The 20,308-nt window shown below is 40.0% G+C and overlaps 1 protein-coding gene across 9 annotated transcripts in view; it reads left to right on the top strand.

Moving 5' to 3' along the window:
- The window catches only part of GTF2I (general transcription factor IIi), a 158,699-nt gene that overhangs the window by 43,778 nt on the left and 94,613 nt on the right, over positions 1-20,308 (top strand). For 5 of the 9 annotated variants that reach the window (XM_033922230.1, XM_033922225.1, XM_033922223.1 and 2 more), the window contains exons 10-16: positions 568-624; positions 2,130-2,189; positions 5,107-5,169; positions 7,152-7,292; positions 7,751-7,816; positions 13,889-14,072; positions 16,769-16,827. In XM_033922230.1, the coding sequence (XP_033778121.1) occupies positions 568-624; positions 2,130-2,189; positions 5,107-5,169; positions 7,152-7,292; positions 7,751-7,816; positions 13,889-14,072; positions 16,769-16,827 (630 nt within the window). The remainder of the gene's footprint in view (positions 1-567; positions 625-2,129; positions 2,190-5,106; positions 5,170-7,151; positions 7,293-7,750; positions 7,817-13,888; positions 14,073-16,768; positions 16,828-20,308) is intronic. The other 4 variants (XM_033922229.1, XM_033922228.1, XM_033922227.1 and 1 more) reach the window with 4 other exon arrangements.

The following is a 20,308-nucleotide window of genomic DNA, read 5'->3' on the forward strand; positions in this document are numbered from 1 at the left end:
AGGCTACACTAGAAGTAAGAAGAGGGTTCGGGTGGGTTGGGGGACCTCAGGTGGCGGGGGGGTGCATGATGGCGGCGGGAGGGTGCCGGATCGCGGGGGGAGGGTGCCCGTTTGCGGGGGGGGGCCTTCGGGGGGAGCAATGCCGGTTCTTGTGCGGGGGGGGGGAGCAGCGCTGCTGGCCTCGGGGGGGGGAAGGTTTGGGGTGGGAACATATCAAAGCAAGTCTCCCTTACTTCCTATGGGGAAACTTGCTTTGATATACGAGCATTTTGGATTACGAGCATGCTCCTGGAACGGATTATGCTCGTAATCCAAGGTACCACTGTATTAAACTTTTAAATAAAAATGTTTTGAATTACCGGTAAATCCATTAATGTCCCCGCAGGTGAGCACAATGACCTTGATTCTTCCTTTCTAAGGAGATTTTCCATTCATTCATTTTGAGAAATGCAGGATAGGCAAAGTACACATTTATGATTAATGTACATTGTTAGCATGCATTTTGTAGTCAGAAATGCTGCCAAAAGATTGAGACACTTCTAAGATTGTTCTTGTCTTGTTAAGCAGGCTCTTCAGAAAGTAGAGATCCTGATGGGAGACGTTCCATTTATAAGTCTGGCCGAGGTATTTTTTTTTTTTTTTTTTTTAATACTGTCAACATTCCAGTAGTTGCACTTAACTGGTCAATGCTGTATTTCTGTGCTCTGGTCCAATGATTCTCTGCACATGTGCATGTATCATTTGACATTTAAGCATTTGCCAGTAAGTTATTGCTTTAAAATACTCTTGAGTTTCTCTAATGTGCATGAAAACTTAGTAACATGTTAAAAAAACAACCCATGATTTTTGCCACATAAAAAATATTAATTGGCAGCTCACATGAAATAATAGTGAAATGCAAATATAAGCAAAGCTGTTATTTATAGATTACTTCTACTTTGAGCTGTTATTATCTCTTCAAAAAAGAAACTTAAAAATACATAAAACCTATCTAACATGAACAGTTCCTTCTCAAACTCCACCTACCACACACTTCACCCATATCTAATCTAAAATGTTTCTAATTACCCAACATGTATCTCTTTAACTTCTCGACAATTCTTCTGTAATTCTTAAGACAATTGTTATGTAATTTTACAATTCTTGTAACCTGACAACTCTTGTGTAATCCGCCTTGAACCGCAAGGTAATGGCGAAATAGAAATCACTAATGTAATGTAATGTAGTGTTTCTTTGGAGCATTGGGTTGCATTTCCACAGCTTGATGGTCCTGAGGAACCTCGTAAAAGGACTGGTACAGGCATTAAAGCCCTCCTATCTCCTGGTCTGAAATCTCCCATTCTGAAAACCCCTCCATGGTGTCCAGCATCTCTTGTCTTTCATGCCATCCCTGTGTGTGTGTGTGTGTGTGTGTGTGTGTGTCTCTCTCTCTTTCTTTTCCACCCCTGTGGTCTCCAGGATCTCTTTCACTTCCACTTCTTCCTCCAGGGCAGCAACAGCAGTTAGCAACTATAGAAGATGTACCCTGGCCAGTGCAAGGCCTTGAGCATCTATGCATGCTGAAGCCCTGCTGGCTGCCACCATATACTTTTTTAGTGTGCTGTGCACTGGTGTCAACAGAACCTTGTACAAAACCTTATCTTCTGCGCCAAACCCTTTACTGCATTATGTGCATACTTCTCACTAATCACACGCTACTGTCTGCTAGTTTTCTCTACTAGCCTCTAAGGGAGGTGAGCCTTTTTGCTGTCCTAAATGAATCTATAATGTTACATGAATAGTGGTAGAACCGGATTTGGTAAATGGCATCCAGTTTGGGGTACCAGAAAAAATCAGTACAGATCATATTCTATTAAAGGTGCTCCAAATAGTGCCAAAGTGATTTAAGGATTTTCAGCATCACTGTCTCTATAGTACCAGCTAGAGACGTTATTTGAATAGTTCCCTTTCATTTTTGATCTGTGTGTATCTGAAAAGCCTTTTGGCTCATCCAAGTACATTTAACAGCTATTGACTATCAATATGAATGAATTTCTTTGTCAAGTTTCTACCGTGATAAAATATTTGCCTTTTGATATTGATTTACAAATTCAATATTAGGAAAGTTGTTTTTTTATGTGTATGTAAAGGGCATCATCATGATGAAGAATCTTGCGAAGGAACAGCAGAAATGGAATTTCAGATGGGAGGTTAGTTGTTTTTTTTTAATTTTTATGAAAAGTAATAGTTATTGTAGATATATTTGACCCTCTGATTACAATGTGTTGAATTTTCTTTTATTTTGATGCACAGACATTCCAGAAATGTAGTAGCATGCTATAAATTTAGTTTGCTCAGGTCAAATGTATTTCATTGTGTGTCCAAATATGCAGTCAATCATCAGAAAAAGATAATATACTTCATAAGAGGGTGCCTGCCTGCTCCAGTATGAAGTTTCTTTTTCTCTTTATTAAATGCTATACAGATTTGGGACTCAGCACAATCTTTCACAGTGTGTTTCAAGAAATGAGTTAAATGGTGTTTTGAAAAGGTTTACACAAACCACTAACATTTTAACCCCAGACATAGATGTTGAAAATGATAGAGCTGGCAACAGATTTTGTTTCCAAAAGATTTATCATTCAGCAGGTGGAACCTAGGAGAATACCAGGTGGACTTTAGTCTATGGCCCAGAAATATCAAAGAAGAGACAAGTTAATTTAATCATGTATTTTTAATTAGTATAACTAATGGGCAGACTAGTTGGACTGTTCGAGTCTTTATCTGCCATCATTTACTATGTTACAATGTGATCTTTAAGGTTATACAGATCAATGGACAGTCATTTTTGCCATCGATCAGTTGTGAAATTTTGCTTTCAGGTATCAGAAAAACTGGAAAGCAAATGCTGTACTATTAGTAATAATATCCTCATCCCTTCAAAAGAAATTGTTTTCTTCTTTTGCTCTGTAGTGTAACTTCTGGCTCTGGCATCTCTCAGTCCTTGAATGTCATTCTCCTCTTCCTCCCTGTTTGGAAAAACACAAACTGTAGCCATCAAAGCATTCATTTATTTTGGTCAGTGTGTATGACATGATGTTAAAAGCTGGGCAACTCTCCACCTGCCCAGGAGCATATATCTGGCAGCGTAAAATATAATTTTAACTAAATGAAATGGTTCTGCCTCGGTGCTCATTGCATGTTTGAAAGTCACATGTTAGATAAGGCAGCTGTCCCCAAAACTTTTTGCACCAGGGACCTGTTTCATGCAAGACAATCTTTCCACAGATTCACATAATCAATAAAGTGCATAATATATAATCTAATTATTACATATATAATGTAAATGTAATTATTACATTTTATATAGGAGGTTTACACCTACTTTCGTTCTTCACTATACTGTACACATAATATAAACTACACGGTACTACTCGAGAGGGTCCAGAGAAAAGCGACTAAGATGGTTAAGGGGTTGGAGGAGCTGCTGTACAGCGAAAGATTAGAGAACCTGGGCCTCTTCTCCCTCGAATAGAGGAGATTGAGAGGGGACATGATTGAAACATTCAAGGTACTGAAGGGACAGGTACTGAAGGTACTGAATAGACTTAGTAGATAAGGACAGGTTGTTCACCCTCTCCAAAGTAGGGAGAACGAGAGGGCACTCTCTAAAATTGAAAGGGGATAGATTCCGTACAAACGTAAAGAAGTTCTTCTTCACCCAGAGAGTGGTGGAAAACTGGAATGCTCTCCTGGAGGCTGTCATAGGGGAAAACACCCTCCAGGGATTCAAGACAAAGTTAGACAAGGACGTATGCTGAACAAGGACGTATGCTGGTAGGGCTAGTCTCATTTAGGGTGCTGGTCTTTGAGTAAAAGGGCCGCCGTGTGAGCGGACTGCTGGGCATGATGGACCACTGGTCTGACCCAGCAGCGGCAACTCTTATGTTTATTTATTTATTTATTCAATTTTTTAGCCCGTCCTCCCAAAAGAGCCCAGAATGGGTAACAATGAATATATTGGTGCATTAAAATTATAAGTAAGATAGGTACTTAGAAATTCCCTTATGTTCTTATGTAACTACACAGAGCATACTCTCCCACCACCTGTACTGCCACATCTAACATTTCTCCCTTTCTCGTCACCCATACCATACTCTTTCACCCCTGCCCACCAGCCGCATACCTAACATTTCTCCTTGTATCACCTTTCTCCAACACCATGCCACATCCCTTCCTCCATTGCCTCCACCACCATGTCCAACACACTGCCCACGGCTAACCCAGAAGCCTTCCCTCTGAGCAACCTTTTTCCCTAGTATTCTTCTCACCTCCACCACCTTTTGAGGCCCCTCTTGTATCCCTTTCCATCCATCCCACTGTTCCCTCTCCACCATCTTATCCAACATTTCTCCCTTTCATCTTCTCTTCCCCATGCATCTGTACCTCATTCCTCTCCCACCATCATGCCCAATAATTTTCCCTCCCTCCCTATGCTCAACAATTCTCATTTCCCCATGCGCACCATCTCTCCATCTCACTCAGACATCTATGCCCAACAATTCTCCATTTCTGTTCCCTCCCCCACCTCAGCATCTCTTTCCCTCCATTCTTCCATCCTATGTCCCAAGTTCATGCTCCCCTCCCTCCATTCTGTGTCCCAAGTTCTTGCCCCTCCCTCCCTCCTTCCTTTCTTCCTTCTTTCCATCTTTTGCCCGAATCTTGTGCTCCCTTCCATCCTTCTGTGCCCCAGCCTGTCTCCTCTCTCATGTCCCAATGCATCTCTATTCATCCTTCTTCTATTCTGTGTTCCAAGTTCATGCCTCCCTCCCGTAGGTGTTTACCTGTTCTAGCCAGCTCCCTCCTCTTCCTAGCCGCACTTCTCTTTACAAAGCTGTGGCCACAGTTCCTAAACACAGCCTGCGGCTGACCCGGAAGCCTAGAGGGAAGGCTTCCAAGTCAGCCGCGGGCGATAAAGGAACTGAACCAGGAACCAGGTGTATAGGATTGTGCTTTCATTTTTCTGGTATCTGCAGTTTGAACTCATATTGTTCATTCTGTAATGATGTACAGAAAAACATCTTGTTATTGTAAATGATATTTTAGTAATTTTTGTTTGTTTTCAAGATTCTAAGCATTATGCCCGCTCTGAAACAAGTGAAGACCCTGAAGTTGAGGTGACAATTGAAGGTTGGTTTTCCTAATGCCAAATTTTTGGTTACTTGTACCAGAGCAGGGATTCCCAAACTATGGTCTGCCTTATTTTTCTCGTATGTAGCTGAATCCAGCCCATGGAAGAAGTTTTAAACATTTTTCCAGCATGGCAGCAGCAAAGGCAGCACAGTTTATAGGTTTCTTATGTTTCACCAGCCAAAGAAAAAGATGGTAGTACAGCATGTTTGTTTAAGTTTTTAAGTTTAAGTTTATTAGGATTTTATATACCGCCTATCAAGGTTATCTAAGCGGTTTTTACAATCAGGTACTCAAGCATTTTTCCCTCTCTGTCCCGGTGGGCTCACAATCTATCTAACGTACCTGGGGCTATGGAGGATTAAGTGACTTGCCCAGGGTCACAAGGAGCAGCGCGGGGTTTGAACCCACAACCCCAGGGTGCGGAGGCTGTAGATCCAACCACTGCGCCACACACTCCTACAAACTTGGTGACAAACTTGGCAAAATTCCAGAAAGACTCCCATTTTCACTTGGAAAACTCCAAATAAATTATTAAACTGGCCATTTTGGTAATTTGAAATGTCCTATGTGTCTTCCTTCTCTGTTTTTGTGAAATTTGGGGACCCCTGTAATAGAGTATTTTTACTTCTTGGTATTTATTCTCTGCCTTTAATACTTCAGAAGTAAGTCCTCTAAGATTCATTCACATATTGGTCACTTAAGGAAAGGGAATGGGGACTTGTATACTGCCTTTTTGTGGCTTTGGCATTTGACACTGGAGGATTAAGTGACTTGCTCAGGGTCACAAGGAGCAGCACTGGGAATTTGATCTCACAACTTCTGGGTGCAAGGGTAGCAGCTCTACTAGTGAGCCACACCTTCCCCTTAGGATAAGGTGTGCCGGTACAGTCACAGAGCTTCACTTATGGATGAGGTGAAGTGAGAACAGTATGCCTGAGCAGGCATTTCCATTTCTTTCTTGATATAGAGGCTTCAGTGATTAAACTGAGTTCATAATTAGTTTATTTGATATACCACCTAGAAAAGAAGATATCTAATCAACATACAGTATATAAAAAAAATAAGCTTTCATTTGTGGGGTAATTAAGACAATTTCAAATATGCTATAAAAGCCTGGCTTATTCAAGAAGCTTTCTGCCTAGACTAGGGTGATTCTTGCTGCCAATCCTTTTCACCACCATTTGGTTCTTGGCTCCCCCACCTCCTCTATTCTACCCTCCCCTCACCCCCTCCCTTTTTCCTTACCTCCTGGCCTTTGTACCTAGGTTTTGTGTATATCTCTGATTGTTATATCTTTCCTGTTTAGGATTTTGTAGTTCCTTTCCTTCTTCCTGTTAAATAATGTTAGAGTGTAAACCACCTAGATCTACTAGTCAGTAAAGGTGATATAGCAAATCCTTGTAAACAATAAGGCTGCCTAGGTTACAAAAGCTTAAAACATAGCCAATAAGACACATTAGGAGGGTAGGAAGATGCATAGACATGAAAGATGCAATAGATAACAAAGGTACAAGATATTTCTAACAGATTGCCAGTGAACATGGAAGGTGCAGAGACATGAAAGAATAGATAACAAAGGTACAAGATATTTCTAACAGATTGCCAGTGAACATGGAAGGTGCAGAGACATGAAAGAATAGATAACAAAGGTACAAGATATTTCTAACAGATTGCCAGTGAACATGGAAGGTGCAGAGACATGAAAGAATAGATAACAAAGGTACAAGATATTTCTAACAGATTGCCAGTGAACATGGAAGGTGCAGAGACATGAAAGAATAGATAACAAAGGTACAAGATACTGCTAACAGATTGTCAGTGAACATGGCAAGAGGCAGAGTAGGAAAAGCAAGGATGATTTAGCATTTCAAACTTATTAGTAAAATAAGTGAAGACTGTCTATTTGTTTTTTTTGTCTGAGATGTGAAAAATCATTTATTTAATATTGTCAAATATGTTGATTGTGATTTCTGGAGTAGAACAGTTCAGTGCTGAACTTTCTGGTATTTTGATTCAAGAAGATGACTACTCTCCACCCAACAAGAAACCAAAAGGTACAGAACCAGTAAATGATCCTACGGCCACTTTCTCAAAAAGAAAGTTGAGAGAATTTAATTTTGGTGAGTATAAAATACTTGCCTCCCTTTTCAAGTTCACATATGGCCATATGTACGTAGACAGATATACTTAGTGAAATGTAGAGATAGTTTTCATCGAGTATGAAGTGATACATTGTGAATCTTACCTATAGGAAACAGCTTTCATTAATGGAATGCTAAGATTGGGTGGTCTTGTGGTTGGAGAAAAGGGGTTTAACATGTTTTGGAATCTGTTGCAGTGCTATGTTTGTGTACACACTTTGCATATATTTCTGTTCAGATGGATTATTGTTTGGGTATGTTATAGTTTTGTATTTGTTCAAGGCTGCTGTAGCCATCTATCCACTAAAATAGATGTTTTTTGCACTAATAAAAGTTGATTTTATGCAGTGGTATGCTTAAGTAAAGAGAGGTTGGCTAATGGGTACTGTGAGCCTAGGTTATTATCTGATGTTACAGCTTGTTTTTTGTTTTTTCAGAGAAGTGGAATGCCCGAATTACTGAACTAAGAAAACAGGTGGAAGAGTTGTTTGAAAGAAAATATGGTATGTTTTTCACAAATAATCTGCTCTGAAAACAGATGCCTTTTAAAAAGAAAGTATATTATAAGATAAGAATATAAGATTTGCTAATTCTGAGTCAGACCAATGATCCATCAAGCCTAGTATCCTGTTCTAAAAATGGCCAATCCCAGGTCAGAAGTATCTAGTAAGAGCTTAAAACGTAGATAGAAACATAAAACATGGAGGCAGATAAAGACCATATGGCCTATGCAGTCTACCCATCCATATCATCTACCATCCCTTCTTCTCCCTTAGAGATCCTATAGAATTGTCCCAAGCTTTCTTGAATCAAATACAGTCTTTGTTTCTACCACCTACACCGGGAGGCTGTTCCATGAATTCATCACCTTCATCCTAAGCTCATTTCTGGAGCTTCCTTTCAATATACAAGAAACAGAAAATGATGGATGAGATAAGCAGTGGATTTCCCCAAGTCCACCTTAACGTTTATGGACATTTCCTACAGGAACTTGTCCAAACCTTTCCTAAACACAGCTGTACAGGTAGCTTTTACCATAGTTTCTATCAGTGAATGCCAGAGCTGAATTGTATGTTGAGTGGAAAATTATTTCCTCCGGTTTGGGAAGCACTGAGTGTGCTAGGAGTGCCAGTGCACCTGATCAAGTTAATCAGATCACTCTACTACAGTCAAGAAGCTACAATGTGAACCAGGTATGGAGATACAGAATGGTTCAAGATCAAAAAAGGGTACAAGACAACGATGCATCCTCTCTCTTTTTCTTTTCAACCTCTACGCAGAAGTGATCATGAGAAAACTGGACATAGATAATTCGAGTGTTAGGGTGAAAATAGGCAGAGGAGCTATCAGCAATGTGAGATATGCAGATGATACTACATTGCTGGCAGAGAGTGAGAAGGACCTCAAAAAGTTGATCCTGAAACTGAAAAAAGAAAGCGAGAAGATGGGACTTTACTTGAACATCAAGAAGACCAAACTCATGACTATTACCAACAAGAAAGTCCGCATAACAATCAACAATGCAGAAATAGAAGTGGTTGACAGCTTCATTTTCCTTGGTTCCCTAATTGATCAGAGTAGTGGTTCGACAGAAGAGATCACTCACCATCAAATAAAGACTGATCATTGCGATATATGGCTATGAGACATGGACACTCATGAAAGCAGATAGAAGAAAAATTAACGCCTTTGAGCTGTGGTGCTGGAGAAGACTTCTATGAATCCCATGGGTAGCTAGGATCACCAACAAAGATGTTCTTGATCTTATAAACCCAGAGTTGTCCATGGAAGGCAAGATTACCAGACATGTGATGAGGGCAAATTCACTAGAAAAGGAGGTGCTGCTTGGAATGATCAGTGGTAAAAGGAATCAGGCAGTCCAATGGCCCGTTAACTGGATACCATCAAGAATGACACGGAAATGAACATCAAGCAATTGAAAGAAGCCATGGAAAATAGGGAAGCATGGCAAGGACTGGCCTACAGAGTATCCAAGAGTCGGACATGACTGAATGGATAGTAGTAGTAGTATTTATTAATTTCATTGTATATCTTTTTGGTTTTGGGTTCAAAAAAATTAATTTAATCTATGTCCACTGCTTTTTTTATGAATTGTTATGAATTATGGAATTGTTTTAAGTATAATTATAGTGATTTTATTTTCCTTAATACAAGTAAGTCATGAAATAAAGAGTATATTTGATCAGTGTGAGAGGGCATACTGTAGTTATAAGACTATGTTTGATATATTGAGTAGAGAATACATTTCAGATTCAAATTTCAAATTCTGCTAATGTTTTATTTTTAGAAGCAACTATTAGTATTACATGAAACACGTTAACACAAAGGTGATTACAATCAAAGATAAATTGCACACAAAAGCAAAAAAGGAGCAGCAAAAGCCACATACAAGTAGACTCTCAGTTAACTGGCACCCATGAGAATTGATAGATACCGGATAAATATGGTTTCTGGTTGCTTGAGAGCTACTATTAAAAATAGGCCTAACTAATACTATACCCCCATACTATGCCATACCATAAACTGTTCCAGACAAACTATCAGACATGTGGTAGACAAAGTATGGGCATACTCAGGTGTGGCGTCCCAAGTTACTTACATGGAAATTGTTAGATGCTAAACTGTACTCATCCTAGGATCTTGCCTGAACTCACTCTCTGATTCCCTTCTCCCCTCTAGCCCTTCTAAGTCCTTGTCGTAGGCTTCCCGATAGTGCAGCCTTCCCCTCGCTGAATCTCTCCAACCTAAGTTTCTCCTCATATAAGTCTCTACACGGAAAATTTAAGTCTCTCCCTGCTCAAGTTCCTACATGAAAACTGTTTTAGATGCTAAATTGTATTCATTGCTTAGACTTGGGCTTAACGCTCAGTTTCCCCTGCATAGTCTTCTAATCGCTTAGCTCTACTTCTGATTAACGTTTAAAAAAACCCCAAAATAACTGACACCCATTTCACACCCTGCTCTTGTTTTATTAGCCTCTACTAAATACCGTGCTGTCCTCCTGCTCAATCCATATCTCAGATATTAAACAAATACCTAGACCTCTCCCTAAACTGACGCCAAGCCTCTCCTCTGCTTAGCACACTACTTACACGCGATCCAAACAAGTCTGCCTCCCAGCCCCAAAGGCTCCCCAAGTCTCACCATGAAGCCTCCCCTCTGGCTCCTTCTCCTTCTCTGCTCATCTCTCAAGACCACCCTCTGCTTGAAACCTCCCTCCCCCAATCTACTGGACTCCTCAAATGTCAGTAATATCTGCCCTGGTCTCAAAATCTCCACACTGATGCGCACCCGAAGTCACCTCTTAAAAAAAAAAAACCCCGCAAAGTCAACCATGCCTCTTTAAAGCCTGTGCCCCCCGCCAATCTTCCCAATCACGCCTCTGACTCTCTCACCCCAATCCCGACACTTTACTGAAACGCCAGATCCGCATGCAACAAGATTCAAATTTTGAAGGACCTTCTCGTAGATTTTGACCCTGGATTCTTCTGCATCACGGAGTCCTGGATCACTAAAGATTATCTATTTACACAAAACGAACTATGCCCCCATAGCTACCAAGGCCTCTTCTCACCTAGATTAAACCGAAAAGGAGGCGGCCTGGCTCTCCTCTACAAATCTTTCTTTGATGTCCAGCTCCTCGAAAAGGGTAGCCACTCCTCACTAGAATATATGCTAGCCTCAGTCAATGATGAACTCCATCTACACCCACTGGGTATCTTATTACTATATCGCCCACCCACCCCTTGGAGCAACTCCTCCGAACTCGTCTTCGAGACGATAACAAACGCGTTCCTTAAGTTTCAAAGACTACTGATCATTGGGGATATCAATCTCCACCTTGACGACACCACCAGCAAAGATGCATCTGAATTTAATAACTTCCTCACCTCTCTAGGCTTCCCCCCCTCCCCCGCATCCTCTCCAACCCATGAAAAAGGGCACACACTAGACTTCGTCAGTTTCCTCGATCTTACCGCTTACAAAACTTCAACCGACTACACCCGCTGGGATCACGTCCCCTGGTCCGACCACTTCTTAGGAGCTTTCTGTCTCCCCATTTTCATGTCGCACCTTGGGACTTCACTCCATACCTCTAATTCCATTACTTTCCGCAAAAAAATTTCAAGCGATCAGTTCTGCACCAAATTTCTTAACTTATTCTCCTCCATGCCTAAGCCTGCAGATTCAGCTACCAACTGGCACAACTGGATTACCTTCTCAGAGTCCACCTACCACTCCCTCGCCCCACTTTCCACTAAAACCATCTCCTACTCCCGTAAGGCCCCCTGGTACCTTCCATATCACAGAGAACTGAAACAGAAATGTCGATCTCTGGAATGCATCTGGAAAAAAACTAAATCCCCTATAGATAAACAGACCTGGAGGGTCAATATTAAGCTCTACAATACTATACTCAAAAAAGCAAGGAAGAACTTCTACGGTGACAAGATCTCCAGATCAAACAATATAGTGTGCTGTTCAATATGTGGCGCTCCTTAACTTCTAAAAATGACTCCTCCATGCTCCCCTCCTCTCCATCAGCTGATGTCCTAGCAAACTTCTTCAACGGAAAGGTCACCTCCTTAAGAAGCTCCTTCCCGCCTGCAGTCTCCTACAACTCTCTGGTGTCCGCCATTCCCAACCCTACCCCAAATATCTCCAACCCTATCCCAGTCAACAGATCCTGGACTGCCTTTGAGCAAGTATCCGAATCGCAGGTCCTTAAACTCTGCCTGAAACTCAAATCCTGCAACTGTACCTTGAACCCATTCCCATCCTGTCTATTTGAGAAAATTCCCACACAGGCCATCTCATCTCTTACCAAACTTATAAACTCTGCCCTATTATCGGGCCTTTTCTTCCCAGAAATGAGACATTGCTTTGACCCCCCTATTGAAAAAAGCTGACCTGGATCCCTCCACACCATCCAACTATTGCCCAATAGCAAATATTCCTCTCCTAACCAAATTGCTAGAGTCTATTGTATCCTCCCAACTCTCATCCTACCTGGAAAGATTCTCTATTCTCCTACCCTATCAATATGGCTTTAGACCCAACTTCAGCACTGAATCCCTTTTGGCCCCACTAATCTCTAAGGTTCAACAACTCCATTCTCATAATAAATTCGCTGTTCTCCTTCAATTAGACCTTTCTGCAGCTTTCGACGTTGTCCATCATGATATTCTAGTCTTCCAACTCTCCGAGATAGGCATTAGCTCTACAGTCCTTGACTGGTTCTCGAACTTCTTACGTTCCCGTTCTTACACTGTTACCAAGAATGGCATCTCATCCTCCCCATGGAAACCGACATGTGGAGTCCCGCAAGGATCCCCCCCCCTATCTCCTATTCTTTTCAACATTTATATGTCCTCCCTGAAACTCCTCCACCTATCCCCCCTAGAAATACTTTATACTTATGCCGATGACATCCTGGTCCTCCTCGAGACCGACTCGAACCTCACTAATCTCGCAGCGAACATCTCCTCATGCATAACGAATCTCCAATCTTGGGCCCTCACTGTACAAATGAAACTGAACGAGTCCAAAACAAAACTACTTTGCTCAGCCCTAATTTAGACCAACTTCCCACCTCCATCCCATTGTCCTCAGGATCTTCACTTCAGTTGGAGTTCTCAAGCAAAGTTGTGGGCATCACCATTGATTCCTCACCATCCATCAATGACCACCTCAATTCCTTGATAAAAAAATGCTTTTTTAGCCTTCACATGCTGAGGAAAGTGAGGTCCTGCTTCCATCAAAAACTCTTTGCCGTCCTCGTACAAGCCACCATCCTTTCCAGATTGGACTATTGCAACTCTATCTACTTAAGCCTAACAAAGAAAAGCCTCCATAGACTCCAACTAATCCAGAATACCGCAGCTAAGCTTATCTTCTCAAAAAGTAAATTTGACCATGTCTCACCACTCCTGTCCAAGCTCCACTGGCTTCCTGTAATCTCGTGCCTGCCTAACCTTCAAGATCCTCCACGGCATCCTTCCTCCTTTTATTCCATTATCCTGGAACTCCTCAAATCCAAATTCCACAAGATCTGCCCAGAAACTAAAATTATCCTTCCCCTCTTTAAAAGGCATATCCTATGCTGGTAAACTAGGGTCTTCCCTCTACTTCAGAATCACTGAGCTCTGGAATAACCTTACCTCCCCACTTCGCAACTTGAGCTCCCTTCAACTATTCCGTAAGCATCTGAAAACTTGGCTATTCTCTAAAATGTAACTTTTCTTTCCCTCTCTGGTACACTAAACCCTCTTACCTCTCTTTATACTTACTTCTATAATTCCATTGGAGTTCCGTTCTATCCCAACTCCTGTAAACCGTGCCGAGCTCCACGTTGTGGAGAAGCTGCGGTATATAAACCTAAGGTTTAGTTTAGTTTAGTTTAGTTTAGTTTAAATTCCTCCAGAAATTGATTTTTTTATTTAAAGTATTACAGTATTTCTTTGATCTTTTCTGCTGGTTGCTTAAGAGTTCTGGTTAACAGAAAGTCTACTGTGGTTGATATGCTATTTTTCTCTCTCCTTTTCACTTTAAAGCTCAAGCTATAAATGCAACTGGTCCTGTTTCCATCCCATATCCACTTTTCCAGTCCAATACAGATGATCTATATGTGGAAGGCTTGCCTGAAGGAATTCCCTTCCGAAGACCTTCTACCTATGGGATCCCTCGCCTTGAGCGCATTCTGCTGGCAAAAGACAGGCTACGGTTTGTGATCAAAAAGTAAGAAATTTTGAGAATGCATTCAGCTTTGTTTGCAACTGAACAATTGACTTGTTATTGTCCTTTATGATTACTTTTGAATGGTTGGTTTATTGTTGTAGTTTTAGTTTCATATTTTTACTCAATGTGTTACTGAAATTCAGATTTTACCATTGTGTCTAGATTCATGTAAATTGATGCTTTCACATTCTCATTTTCATTTGTCATCTTTCCTTTTTGTATGGGTGTACTGTGTTTGTTTTTTTTAGTGTTTATTGTAGGAAATAACGGCCTTGAGGTTGAATGAAAGGTATTAAGTAAATCATAACATTTAAAAACTAAAAATCTGTATTTTAGGCTGGACAATTAGTATACCAGCACTTGACCTTTAGTCATGTGGCATCCATGAGGTCAGAAATATGGACACTGTATTGCATAATTGCACCGGCGAAGAACAACGTGCAGTAGTGCACTTTCTTTGGGCAGAGGGAATGAAACCTGTGGAAATTCTCCATCAGACAATGACTCAGCATGGACATAGCACCATGAATCAACAAAAGGTTTATGATTGGGTAAAAAGGATTAAAGTGGGAAGAACAGGTGTAACCGGTGAAGATCATTCTGGTCGCCCATCAACATCACGCACACGAGCACATTGACAGGGCGGATACCTTGATTAAAGAAGACTGATGGATAACGGTGTCTCTTTTGGCTGCAGATTTGGATATCAGCTATAGATCTGTATTTGCCATAATGCATGAATACTTGGGATATAGGAAAGTCTGCACACAACAGATTCACAAACAGTTTACAATACAATACCATGTCTTATATACTGCAATTTTCTGCTAGGAATCTAGGCTGTTTACAATAAGATTTGGATCAAGTTCTTAAGTTAAATTGGTAGCATGATCATTAGTTTAGGAGGAGAGTGGAGGGTTCATTGAGAAGTAAGTCTTTAGCTTCCTTTGTAATTCGAGATAGTTGATGGGTTGTCTTAGGCATATCGGCAGTTTGTTGTAAATGAGAGGTCCTCGGTACTTGATAGTGGATTTGAATATCTTATTTCTTTGTATTCGACGAGGAGAAGAGAATGACAGTTTGTAGAGTTGCATGGTGCGTGAATTGAAAAAGGAGTGTGGGACTTTGATGATCGAAATAAGACCGTCTGAGTTCTCTTCGTATATTGCTTTGTGGACCGTGCATGCCATCTTGAACTTCTCTTCATCGGCAGCCAGTGTAGCTGTTTTAACTATGTAGCGATTCTTTTTGAGAATTAGTCTTGCAGCCATGTTTTGTAGTAGTTGTAGTAGTCGTAGTAGTAGTCTTGCATTCCTTTTCTGTAATACCACAATATAGTGAATTGCAATAGTCCAGGTATGGTACTAGGACTGACTGCACTGTTGTCCTGAAGCTGGCCTCAGTCAGGACTGGTCTTATTGTCCTTAGTTGTCTCATCTTAAAGAATAATTTTTTTACTAAAATGGTAATGTGCTGTTTTATACAATGAGACCTAGTTACTACTAACTAGAGTTAATAGTAAAATAATACATCTGAACAGTAGCCTTCATTGATAAGGTCCCCCAATATCCTGCTTCCCTTCCCTTCTCACTGCTGCCATCGGGGATCAGGCCGGCACCGTGTTCTTTGATCTCCTTGCTTCTCTTCCCTGCGGGGCCGACCAACTCTCACGGCCCGACGTCAATTCTGACGTCGAGAGGACGTTCTGGCTAGCCAATCGCTGCCTGGCTGCCCGGAACGTCCTTTCCGACGTTAGAATTGACGTCGGGCAGCGAGAGTCGGTCGGCCCCTTGCAGAAGAGATGCAGGGAGATCTCGGCCTGTTCCCGGCAGCGGCAGCAGCCTATTCTGCGGCGGCGGTGGCATGGGGGAGGGTAGGAAGGAAGGAAGAAAGAAAGAAAGAAGGTGAGATGGGGACAGGGAGCCAGAAAAAAAAGCAAAAAATGGGGCACGGAACCAGAGAAAGACAGACATAGAGAAAGAAAGAAAAAGTTGGGGGAGGGAATGAGGTCTGGAGGAGAGGAAGCATACAGGAGGCTGAAAGAAGGGAAGAAGTATTGGATGCACAGTCAGAAGAATAAAGTGCAACCAGAGACTGATGAAATTACCAAACAGAGGTAGGAAAATGATTTCATTTTCAGTTTAGTGATTGAAATGTGCCAGTTTTGAGAAAGAAAAGATATTGAACTTTAAATGTGAGTGCTGCAGAAAAAAATATTGAACTTTAAATGTGAGTGCTGCAGAAAAAAATAGAGTACTTGGAGTGCCGCAGAAAAAATAGTTAATGTCTTATTAAAGAAATGACAATTTTGCATGAGGTAAAACTCTTTATAGTTTATATATCTTTCCTTTTAACTGTTAAAGGAAAGTTTTATAAACTATGAAGAGTTTTACCTCATGCAAAATTGTCATTTCTTTAATAAGACATTAACTATTTTTTTTCTGTGGCCCTCCAAGTACCTACAAATCCAAAATGTGGCCCCACAAAGGGTTTGAGTTTGAGACCACTGGTATAAAACAGCATAGATTAGTGGTAAAAATAACTCATTTTAATCATAGCCCATAATGCTACCACATCTCATTTCAAGGGTTTTGGGGGGTAATTAGTGACTGTCATAAAATAGCTCTTACTAGAGAAGTTTAGGAGACCTGATTACTTCATATTAAAGTGAGACTTTTTCTTAAAATATATTCTAGACAGGAACTTTTGAATTCAACACGAGAAGATACACAGCTGGATAAAGCGGGTACAGGAGGTAAGGTTTTACATATTTTGAGCTCCATAACAATGTATCATTGGGTTGCTTTTTCTATTCCGTAAATGGCGGTAGCTTTAATTTAGCGTTGTTGCAAACTGTACAACAATCCAAAAATGCATTGTTAAACTGCTGTTGGCGTTTTCAGACTTTACTAAATGTAGGCAAAATGATAATGCGAAAAACAAGCAAAACAAAAAAAAATTGATCCAAAGATTCCACAGAGAAAAAGGTCCTAGAGAAACCGAAGAAACACTGTGGAGAGATGAGGTTCCGGAAATGAACTTGATTAAAAATGCATAAATAAGTAACAATCCTAGTCCGCTGGGAGCACTGAACCCAACACGGTCCGTGTTTCGGCAAACGAGTCTTTCTCAGGGGTCCTAAAAAATGATGGTGTAACAATGTAATAATGGATATAGTAACAACTTGTGTATTGGTGAATCATGTGGTACCATGCAGCAGTGTGGTATAGTACAGAAGTACTATAGTTGTTGCGTGTGACTGGTGGTGAATGAGACGTAAAAAAGAGAGCTGTGAAAGAATGTGTACAGAAGTGATGGAGAGAGAGAGTCAAAAGTGATAAATATGAAGTTGAGAAGTGCTACTATAAATTATAGTGCGTATACTCTTGCATGGAGTTGATTGAATATAGAGAAAGAAAGGATCACTGAACCAGAAGAGAAGAGAGAAAATGCATACCCTGCTAGTCCTAGGGTGAAAGATACATGGAAAGGCTAAACAATCCAAAAGTACTACAATTAAAAATTAAAATAATTTAATGAACTCATAAAAACCATGTAAAACAATACAGATACACAAATATGATAGCAGAATGTAAGACTCATGTATATGAAAGACAAATGTTAAAAAGGATAAATAAAACTCATATTTTGAAAATCATACGATAGAATCTAAAATGACCTTTGCGATGTTAACAAACAAAAGTAAAAGGAACAGATACAAGAGATAAAAAGAAAAAAAAATGAGATCATGATTGAATATGAAACTGGTATCTTTAAAATCTTAAATGACCCTTGCAATGCTGACAAACAAAAATAAAAAGAACGTATACAGGAAATAGAAAGGTGGATGGGGAGGCGGCCATGGATAAGATAGTGGATACTGCTTGCAAAGAAGGGGAGGATACTCAAAATTAGGTGGAATACAAAGTCAAGCTGTGCTAGTGATGAATGCAGATGAAAAATCAGAAATAAAACAGTAATCAATATGGGAAATGTGGGAGTCAGATGACTGAAAACATTATGCTGCAAAAGATTAAAAAAAGTCAGGAAAAAGGGTTATAACATGCATAAAAAATAAGCGAATGTAAAAGCATATGTAAAAAAAAAATCATGTGACCAAAACTGAATATGCGATCTGTAAATAGGGAAGAACTAGCTAATACGTAGATGTGAAGTTCCAGAAAAGAAAAGGAAGTTGTAAAGCAGGAAAGGTGAAAAATCCTCTGGGACCGGGAGCTGTGTGAACAAAGAAGTGTTAAAACTAAAATTGTGCACTTGGGTGAAGTGACCTACCGTCTCTCGGGGGACCCGTGAGCCAAGAAACTATAAGCCAAAGTACATAATAATAATAAAAGGAGATCCAAACAGGGTCCAAGGAAACTTTAAATGCGAGGAGCATGTCGGGTAAGCTGAGGAAATCTCACGGGCTATGATATACAAAGAGAGCTAACACGAGGGGAGCTATACTACTGGAAAACCAAAACGAAAGTAAGAGGGCTAATGGAGGGTGGAAGATACAAATCCAAATGAAAGAAGCAATGGGGAACCAAAAATGAGAGCTAAGAGGGCCACAACAAATAGACACGGACAAATCAAGGAAGCCAGAGGACACATATCACTAAAAAGGATGAAAAACAGAAGGCAAAACGAGAAATTTACCAATTACGTAGACGCTCCGCATGAAACACGCTTCAGTAACCTGATCAAAAAGAGCGCACGTTTGAAATGATGTCATTTTAACCTAATAGGAGAAGGCTGAACTAGCCATGGTAAGTTACATTGGGCATGTGTTGGGGAGGAGGGGTTAGAAATAAGGTAATTTACGTGCAGTGGCATAAAGGGACATGCTGGTAGATCACAATAAGTGAATGAATGAATGAAAGCAAACCCTATCCCAAAGCGAGGCAAGGCAAGCACACTCTCATAAGAAATTTAAAAAAGTATAAAAGTAAAAATAAAAATGAGAATGAAAATAAAAAGGATGGATAAATGAAAATAATGATAATAAGGACCCTTTGGTAGCTAGTGCTAGCGTTTTGAAAAGGCTACAATCGAAAACATCAGCTGGGAAGAATCAGCGCCGGGGTAAAGTGAAACCAAAATACTGTGCAGAAGAGAAAAAAGAGTGTGAAAAGCTGTAAATGAGCAGCCGTCATAAGGAACATGTAAACAAGAAAAAAACAGCGTATGAAATAATAAGGTGTTTGGGAGAGAAGTGCTGAAAAATGTAAAAAGTGCAATTATGGTGTGAAGACTATCTGAGAAGAAACAGTGCCATGATTGTAAGAAAAAATGGTGTATGTGTGGTGGGCTTGTTTGCTTTAAAACTAAAAATGTGAATGAATAATGGATGTGATTGTGTAATAAGATTGTATTGCATTAGACTAAAAGTGGAAATGGATGACTGTGATTCTGAAAATGATAATGGTGTGATGAATATGGCCAATTGCAAATAAACCCTTATAAGTAAACAAATGCTTTCTAAAACGATAAAGGACAAGTATATTATAATGCAAAATAGCTAAAAATAAAGTAGAAGCTGGATAATAAAAGCCTAATAATAAAAATCTTATGAACACATGATACGTGTTAATACAGTAAAATCCCACATGCATAAAAGTGCATTAGAGCTAAAACAAGATGTAATAAATCAAACAATTTAGAGATATTACAGAAATCATGGATCTTGTCTTATATGTTGTTGCAGGTCAATAAAACTTGATAATGACAAAATTAAAACATATTAGGCTAGGAACAAATAATGGCCTATAGCAAGTGAATGAAGTAACTTGAAACCAATCTGAATTTAAAACAAATGACAGTTAAAATCATATTAGGCTCAAAACTAACGAGTGGCTCAAATGAAGAACATAGGCTAAAAATGAATATGAGCATATAAATAATAATGTAATGTAATGTAATGTAATTTATTTCTTATATACCGCTACATCCGTTAGGTTCTAAGCGGTTTACAGAAAATATACATTAAGATTAGAAATAAGAAAGGTACTCGAAAAATTCCCTTACTGTCCCGAAGGCTCACAATCTAACTAAAGTACCTGGAGGGTAATAGAGAAGTGAAAAGTAGAGTTAGAGGAAAAATAAAAATAAAATAAACATTTTAAAAGACAGCATTGATCTAAATACTTTGGAAGGTAGAAGAGAGGAGAGAAAGGAATAGAAGCAGAAGGGGGAGCCGTTGAACAGTAGAATTCTGGAGAAATTTAAATGATAGA

The sequence above is a fragment of the Geotrypetes seraphini genome, chromosome 15 (genome assembly GCF_902459505.1).
Source record: "Geotrypetes seraphini chromosome 15, aGeoSer1.1, whole genome shotgun sequence".
Lineage (NCBI taxonomy): Eukaryota > Metazoa > Chordata > Amphibia > Gymnophiona > Dermophiidae > Geotrypetes > Geotrypetes seraphini.